This window comes from Mesoplodon densirostris, chromosome 1 (assembly GCF_025265405.1).
Source record: "Mesoplodon densirostris isolate mMesDen1 chromosome 1, mMesDen1 primary haplotype, whole genome shotgun sequence".
In the NCBI taxonomy this organism is placed as follows: Eukaryota; Metazoa; Chordata; class Mammalia; order Artiodactyla; family Ziphiidae; genus Mesoplodon; species Mesoplodon densirostris.
In genome coordinates, this window is record NC_082661.1 from 145,442,919 (window position 1) to 145,452,214 (window position 9,296).

Below are 9,296 nucleotides of genomic sequence, written 5' to 3' on the forward strand. Positions count from 1 at the left end.
GGGGGCTAGACAAGGGACAAAACGACTGAACTGAATGTTAATTACACTCTGCAGCCTTATTTTCTTTTGATTTGGGGCTGACTGGCAACTAAATTAACAAAAAGTGTGACCATAACTGCTGCCCTATTTTCATTTAAAAGGAGAGCTGCCTCTAAAAGGCTATCTTTACAAAGAAACAAGTGAGGTTTGCTGATCATTGTTAACAAGGGCACTTTTTTCCTTTAAAATTCTTGCCAAAAAAGTGTTCAAAAAAAGTAATGTAATAAATTAGTCATTGGCATATTATTATCCAGGGAGTTAGTTGATTTTCTGATTTTTATGACATAAGCTTAGAAATGTAAGGCAGTAAGTAGTAGTTATGAATTATAATTGGCACCTCTGTGACTGTGGTGTGTCTTTAGCATGTTTAACATGCTAAGAGGTAATATGGTAACTAGCTTATAGTAGGTACTTGAAATAAATATTAAACATTTTATTATGTAACATTCAAGTATTCAAAACCAGCTTGATCCTAACAGTTTTTCACCTAGCTCATCCTTGTTTGACATGAAGATTTTCATATTTGATGATTAGTACTTATTTAGTTGTGCCACATTAATGGAGCTGTATGCTTTTTTCCTTTCCTTGCAAGGAAGCTGCAGCTGCAGCAAGTTGCAGTTGCTTCTTGTGGCAACACTGTCCTGTTTGCACCTGCAGCTGTATCAGTCTCATCCTAACACCTGGCACCATGAATTATCCTCCCCTTTTTTCCTCCTAAGCAAGAAACATTTCATGCTGCATAGTATATATTGCAAAAATCAAGTGATCTTAAATATAAAGTTCTTAGTTGATTCCTTTAACAGTAGTATTGAATAAAGAGTTTGATTTTCAAAAAAAGCCCACAATTTTGTTTGAAAACCAACAAAAATGATTGGAGACTGAATGAAGCTGCAGCTGCAGCAAGTTGCAGTTGCTTCTTGTGGCAACACTGTCCTGTTTGCACCTGCAGCTGTGTCAGTCTCATCCTAACACCTGGCACCATGAATTTTCCTCCCCTTTATTCCTCCCAAGCAAGAAACATTTCATGCTGCATAGTATATATTGCAAAAATCAAGTGATCTTAAATATAAATTTCTTAGTTGATTCCTTTAACAGTAGTATTGAATAAAGAGTTTGATTTTCAAAAAAAGCCCACAATTTTGTTTGAAAACCAACAAAAATGATTGGTTTAAATGCAGTTTTGCCTGTGTTTGAAAATCTTTATCTGTGGACTAATAAACTAGCTTTTAAATTTGGACATTATTTTTAAGTATGAGGTAAAAATTAGTTTGATTTGTTAGCAAATTGATTTTTTTATTAACTTTTAATTATTTCCTTTTTAAATTTACTATAAAGGCCCTTTTCATTTCGTTAACTAATGTGTAAATAACCTTTGTTTTAAAATATATATATTAAGGTATTCTTGTTTTACTACTTAAGTATTACAAAAATATTTTTGAAAGAAATGGGGATTTAAATTTGTGTCATTTGGTAGATAACATTAGCTGTTTAGACTTTGATGGTTTTAATCAGAGGCTAGCAAGTTCGAAACAGTTAAAAAATACAATGCCAAAAAACAGAACCATATCTTTATCAAAATAGAATACTATTTCTGTTCAGGCTACAATTTAGTGCTTGCATATTGATAGTGTTATAGACCACCCTATACTCTGTCACTGTCTTATACCTCTTTCCTTTTCACACAAAAAGCAGCTGCAAAACAAAGTTTTTCTAAAACCAGTCAAGAGTAAACTTTTTTCTCATTTGTCTTCCAGACACGAAGATCGATTGAGAAGTTATTAGAATGGGAAAACAATAGGTTATACCACAAGGTGAGTACCACAGGGAGCAGCTTCGTACCGTTGGGATCTGAATTGCACAGTATGGAAACAGATGCTTTTGTTGAACTAAAAATATGAAAGGTGGACAAATGGGTTAGCCTGTGTGCTGCAATAAAATAGAGCTCATTTTTCTTCTTTTACTCTCCTTCTTGTCTAGCTGTGCTTGCACTGGAGACTGAGCAAAAGGAAATGTGAAACGAATAACATGATGGAATATGTAAGTTAAAGGGCTGTTTTGTGAGCTTCTCTATTAAATGATCATTTATTTTGCTTCTGATCTTATTCTTTCCATGATTATTAATCAGCAAAGGTGTCAGGAGCTTAATCTCCTGAGCGCAAGGATTTTCTACGGTTCACAGATGCATGGTTTCATGTGCAAGACTGATTTATAAAGTTATGAATGACTTGAAAACAAGGCTTCACTGTGTTCTGAAAAATAATAAATTAATTGCCAAGATAAAATAGGCTGAACATGTGTTGATGGAGTGTGAAATTTTAGATGCTGTATAAAGAATAACCACAACTTTGGTTACGCAGCAAGTCAGATATGGCTTTTTTATATAATGCTAATCAGGTTTCCAAGTATGGAAGAAAACCTTTCAGTCAAGCCGCTGGAGCTTAAGAAACCTTTAGCCTTTATAGATTTTAACTGCCCATACCTCAGTGGCCTTTAAAGAGTCTTTTAATGTGTTATTGGAATATTATTTTGTAAAAATTATCTTAAAAGTAAACAAGAGATGAGATGTTGCTCATCCTGTGTTTATTCTTTAAAAGATGTCTAATGGGCATGTATATACAATGAATTTTAGGGCTTAGAATGGGATTTAATTTACTGACTACTTGATTTACTTGAACAGTTTTTCTCCTTCTGAAAAGTTCAGAAAACTATAGAAAATTATGAATCTTTATTTATTCTCCCTCGAGCTTGGGTGTTTTATTTTAAATATGGAAAGGTAATATACAAAAATAAAAAGATCTGAGAAAGAGTTAAGTACCTGACACATCATTTCTGACAGATTTTGTCTATTCTTTGAAACAGTATAGACATCATAGGTTTTGTGTTTGTGTATGTGTATGTGTATGTGTGTGTGTGTGTGTGTGTGTGTGTATAAAAGATTGATGAAAACAGTGCTTAGATACTGGAAATAGTTGGAAATCGTCATAAAATTTTTTTCTCTGTAGCATTTTCTCTTTCTTAGCACACAATCAAGTCCCATTTCTAGCCTTGAACATAAAAGACATCTTTAAAATGTCTCTTCTTTCATAGAATATCTCTATTCAGTGAACCAAATAATGTAGATTTTATCATTATCTATTATATTAAGCATGTTAATCTATGATGATAAAAAGGCACTTGATACTTCTTTATAATAATAAAAGCACATTCAAATAACTTGTTTTGAGAATGACCTAGGAATATGCTAGTCTTATATTTTCATCATAGATGGTGAGAGAGTTTATGTATTTTGTGAGGAGGGATGGATATGTAAGAGATTTAAAGGATTTTGTGAAAAAAATATTTGCTATATTTATAAACCCAAACACTAAGCTTAAAATGGAGCTTTTAATTTATTTGTTTATTTATTTTGCACATTTCTAAATTTACTTTGGAAAGCAAAACATAAAAGTTATTCCCAATGCTATTATATCCAGATAGAACTATAAGAATGTCATTCATTCATAAAATATGCATATTATATTCATGTTTATTTTTATGATGTTCTATTATTACTTAAAATAAAATAATTTAATTTAACCTTCCAAAACATTCTGAACTTATGTGCTGTGTTTGTAAAATAGTTTCCTTTAATTATCATAAATTTTTAAATAAACACTTCTACTAAGAAGAGTCATTTAAAAAACAATAGAAATTGCTTAAAAAATGTATTTTTCTAAGTTTTCTTGGAGAGAGAGAGTGTGTGTGTGTATGTATATGTATATGTTTGTGATAGTTGAATGGGGGAAAAACATAATTTTAAAAACCCCTAAAAATAGTTTTGAAAGGTTAAAACAGTAAATAGTCTACCATGTATATCTATTGGACCTCAGATTTTATTTAACGTACAGAAATTTCATTTGTTGGTTAAAGGGAAGTAATTCTCCTCGATTATATTTTGAATATTGGAGTAAATCTATGAAAAATACCAACTTCTTTTTATTCAGATATGGCAGAGCAGTATGATCTAGAAGAAATGAGACAAGTGGTTAATTTTTATGTGTGGCTTCTGAAGGGAAAAGTTTGTAAGATAGATTCTTCAAAAACTAGTAATAATTCAAGTATAGTCAAAGATAGCTTTTATTATTCATTATGTAGTATATACTGTAAAATGTAATTTAATCATCAAATTTTAGAGCTACAAAGAATCTTGTCATCTTTCCAATCCCTTTATTTCATGGATGAGGAAACTGAGAAACAGAGGAATCTAGCTCAAATAAAGAAGCTGGATAGGAAGCTAATAAACATTTTGTAGGCAAATAACAAGTCAGGAGAGTGACCCAGGGGGCACCAAAGGGTAAGTCAGCTAGGAGAGGAATATTTTGGAGCCACGTATAGAAATACCTTCCTTATTGAGACAGATCAAAAGCCAGAACTGAAGAGTGAAAATGAAGGTTTCTGGCCCAGGTGGCTAAATGTAGAAGAGTATCCAAACCTGGAGGTCATATCAAGACACAGTTTCTGAAAAAGCATGAGGAGTTCATCAAACTTGGAAACTGTTCAAATAATTTTTTGTTTAGCATCTATTCCATATAGAGTTGGAACAAGAGGAAGAATTGATTGTAATTTAAGACAGTTCCAAGTTTAGAATAAAAATCAGCTCTGGTCAACTTGTGTCTTTCTGTGTTACTGTGTTTTGTATTTGTTGATTTTCCTTTAGTTTTCTTGTAAAAAGTCTTTTGGAACAAATTTTAACCTTTAATTTTGCTAACCTAAAAAGAAAAGACTTTTAAAAAAATTAAGAGAAAGAGGACCAACTCTTTTTCTAGAGATCACATATCCTGGTACAGTAAAATGAGAACAACTCTAGGTAAAAGGGAGGAAGCCCGAGGAAGTGAATATTGGGTCAGCTACAGCCACCATAGGGCAGTAGAAAGGGCAAGGCTTTGGAGTTAAGACAGTCCTTTGTTCAAATACTGACTCCACAATCCATGGTGTTACACTTCTCGGATCATCAGTTTTCTCATCTATAAAATGAGTATGACAATACTTGCCTCACAGAAAATTGTTGGGATTAAATAGATCCATATAGTGTGAAACACTTGGTATGTAGTTAGTTCTCAGTAAATGCTAGCTTCCTTTTCTCATTCATTCATGCATGTACTCTCCTTCTGTCTATCAGAGGCACTATCAGAATCATTTTAAGTGATGGAATATAACTGAAGTTTTTTTAAGATAAAATTTTTTTTAAATCTTTTTAAAACTTTTTTTTCTCCTTCTACAGGTCATCCTCATAGAATTTTTACCAAAGACACCGATTTTTCGACCAGATTAGCATTTACTTTATTTATAGAGACTTTCCAAGTATGTTGTCTTTCCAATGGTGCCTTGCTTGGTGCTCTCCTGGTGGTGACATAACATTGGTTCTACAGAATCGTGTGGTGTTTTTTCCGTTTTTGTTTTTTTAAATAGCCGCATGTTCTAAGTGTGCATTTTTGTCAGACTTTGCAACAGTTATTTCATACAGATGTTTAATACTTAAGTTATTGTGCTCTTTTATGTTATGTATTCTGATTTTCAAGGATTACTTTTTTGTATTATCAAAAAAATACATTTGAACTTAGCATAAAAAGTGGCCAGCCTTTTTTATTTTACCACCAAGGTACACACGGTCCTTTATTTATTAATTCCTTAATATAGAAAAAGACCTTTGTAAGACTCTACTTATCTGTTCTAGCAAGCACCCTCTTTGTATTATTTTTCTTGCTTTTTAAATTTATTGTCATTATTTTAAAATAGTAAATTTTCTTTCATAGCTTTTTGAACCCTAACGTATTTTCTCATACAATTCCTAATGCTCTGTTTACAGCAGAAATATCTGTAACATTATGAAGACATATCAAAAAGTTTTGAAGGTATTTCTGTCTTCAAAAGTAGTAAGGCAGGATTAAATTATTTTCATTAGAATAGACAAATCCCTGAATGGTATGCATGCATCTAATGGTTACTAGAGCTCAGGATCACAAAATATAGTAGCATTACAATCTGTATATTTTTGATCAAGATGATATTAATAATGGCCTTATTTGGGTTATTTTTTATTGTTTATCAAATCTTGTATACAAAAGTATAGAAATATTCCTTTAAAAAATTTCTAAGGAAAATATTTGTCCCAGTCTAACACAATTGTAGAATGGATATGTATTTCTGAAAAGTTTTTGAAAGAAAGCAAAAGTTGTAGAATTAAAGTAAGCTGGTGTTTAATACCCCATTAATATTTAAAACAGATTATTACTAAGAAATGAAGGGCATATTTAGTACTGTTTTAGTCCACTAGTTTGCTTTCAGTCCAGTTATGTATACTTTTTTGATTGAGAGTGTGACATACAAGTTTGAGTCAGATCACTTTGTTTCTTTCAAATATGTACAGACATACATTTTTTTCTCCTTTTGGTTGTACATATCTCCATGCATTTTAAAACTTTCTAAATTTCTGAATGGCCTATGTATAAATTTTTGTTTTTATAAACCTGAAATTATACAAATTTTGTGTGTGTCAAGAACTTGTTCCGTACAACTGTGGTATCGAGCAATAATGTGAATAACTTTTGAAATTATATAAACTATGCTTAATTTGTATTAAGAATTGGTACCACTATATAATACTTTTTTTCCCTTGTATTAAATCTTTTAAATACCAGTTTCATTAATTTATATACCTGTATTTTTAAAAAGTATTTATTTATATTTCTCCAAAGTACTACTATTCTATGTAAATTTGGATAGTTGAATGCCAGTATCTTATATCCTATATTGGACATTAGGAACTGTCTTAAAAACTAGGATTTTTTTTTGGTCTGAGATTTATTTGTTTTCTTTGCCTCCAAAAACACCAACTTGAATTTATAAAACACTTTTCCTATGAAAAGCTCAAAGTACAAAGGATTCATACACTTCTCACTTTATTTACCTTGTGTCTTGGATGTGTCCTATCACCTTAAAGTAGTGCAAATTAAAAGGTAATGCTGTTCGGAAACTCTAGTATTCCTCTGTGGTTTCCCTGTGACAGATTATTGAATGGAGAATGCTAATTCTGCCTTAGGATTCCGAAAGAACAGAAAAATATGATGACTGTGTAGACTATGCAACACAGTTTTCCAAATCTAAAATTTTGTAAATTTGTAAAGCACCGTATTAATCAGCTTTATAGGAAGAACTATACCTATTTAGGCATATTTTTTTCTCCTATTATTCTTCTATATATTGTAATTTTGACATTATTATATTCCCATAAGAATATTGTTAACAGTAAGGTAGTTTTCATACTTGATAATGTTAAGTATAGGATTTTTTAAAACTTTCCTAATTTTATTGAGAAGTATCAACATGTCAGTTGCTTAAAGATTCCCTAGAAATGGGCACTCTTATATTTCTAATGAATATATAGAAAAGAGCTGTGAATGCTTAGTATGTGGCATTACCATAAGCCAGTGATGCTTTGAGGAGTTAGATTTTCACGCTTGGGTTTTCATTAGTACCCCTCAGTGTAAGCCCTCTGGTTTACCCTTTCTTGAATCATGAATTTAAGTGCCCATGTTACTGGAAATTAGGAATGTCAGAGATGCCTGTGTTATATGAACATTAGTCCAAAGAAAGTGTTTTAAATGATGATCTTTAGTTTCTGTTTTCTGACTTAAAGTTTGTGAGACATGAACCATAGTACTTGTAAAACTGGCCAAGGAAAGGTATTAGCAGAAAATCTAATGTTTAGATTATACTTATGATCTTTGTTCATATATTACTGGCATTTTACAATTAGTCCAGTATCCCTTTGTAGAAACATTCCTTTATCAAATAACGTACTTTGCAAACTTTATTATATTTTAGTACATGACTTTTATATACCTGAGTTAAAATATGTACTCCAAAACCTAATGACTACAGTAAAACTGAAGTGACACATTTAGCTTTTAAGGTAGATATGCCTCTCTCTCACAACTTCGCCTATATCAAATGGTCATCAGATGCTTTTTAAAGACTTTTTAATGACTAGGTTTCATCCATTTAAAATATAAACATGTAATTTTAGCCTAAAATCAACAAGTGTTCAACCTTGAATACTAGTAAACAATGATATCCTTTTCTTACTAGAGAAACTAGTTTTGTAACAACTTTCTCCATGGTTGTATTTTCAGTGTTGTATGTAGAGCTTCTGATTGCTTCTTTATGTTAATAGACACAGGCTAACCATATATAAAATCTTGACAGCATTCCATATCAATCTTGGTTATAAAAAATGATATTAAATAGTAACATGTATAGTTGGATCCATAGTTACATGAGTTCAAACTACACTGGTTTAATATTTTGTATATAGGCTGTTTCAACTTTTATGGTATTTGCTTCACAGTTATAACCATTAGCTGCTTGCCTGATGTTTCACTGTAAATATTTGCTTTGGTTCAGCTCTTGGTCAGTAGTACTAAATCAAAAGTACCTTGTGTTTGAAACTGTCTTCGACTGAATTCCAGCATCTAGTCCTGGACTCTATTTCCTTCTCCTATCCCACTGAAGTACTGTGGGTCCGTTTGCTGCCCTCCTGATGTCCAGAGTCTTCACCCAGGCGTGGACATAGTTCAGAATTGCCTTTCTATCTTCCTTCCCCAAAGCTCCCAGGAAGAATGTTAATTTTTTGGCACTCTTAGCTAGGTGTTTAGAAAGCCAGTTAAAGTGAATCAGTCACATTAAGTGATGAATGTCTGACACACTGAATTCTGCTAAAGTGGTACTTGCATTTTTAAAAGGGAATTTTTTAACTTAAATTTCCAATTGATGCAGTGGTACAATTGGTGTTTTCCTTTTCAATAGACCCTATCAGTCTGGACTTTCCAGGAAGGGAGTAATAGAATGGTTGCATATGGGGCTTCTCAAACCACTGCTTCTGAAGAAAGCTGATTTATGTTAGTAATAGGGTGGAAAGAATAGGCCCAAGACCAATCCCAAACCAAATTGTTGGTTATCCCATAATAGTTTGTGTTTAAATAAATACTCTTTTTAAAATAAATAAAACAACTCTTAATTTTCCATGGATATAATAGCCAACTTTATGTTGTTTTTAGGATCATACCTTTTATATAAGTTGAGATTTGAAGGAGATTTGTCTTTAAATCTTGAGTTACCTTCTTCTGTACTTTTACAAAGATTTTTAGATAGTAATTTAAGAGAAACTTAAATATTGTTTACATTATTAGTCATAATTTTGTGTACTTGTTTCTGTTAGA

General features: G+C 31.7%; 1 protein-coding gene across 1 annotated transcript in view; it reads left to right on the plus strand.

Annotated features, from left to right (window-relative positions):
* The window catches only part of CHIC2 (cysteine rich hydrophobic domain 2), a 49,345-nt gene extending 42,659 nt beyond the window's left edge, over window positions 1–6,686 (plus strand). The window contains exons 4-6 of the mRNA XM_060091050.1: window positions 1,794–1,850; window positions 2,017–2,076; window positions 5,300–6,686. Of these exons, the coding sequence (XP_059947033.1) occupies window positions 1,794–1,850; window positions 2,017–2,076; window positions 5,300–5,350 (168 nt within the window). The 3' untranslated portion in view covers window positions 5,351–6,686. The remainder of the gene's footprint in view (window positions 1–1,793; window positions 1,851–2,016; window positions 2,077–5,299) is intronic.
* Window positions 6,687–9,296: the final 2,610 nt, after the last annotated feature.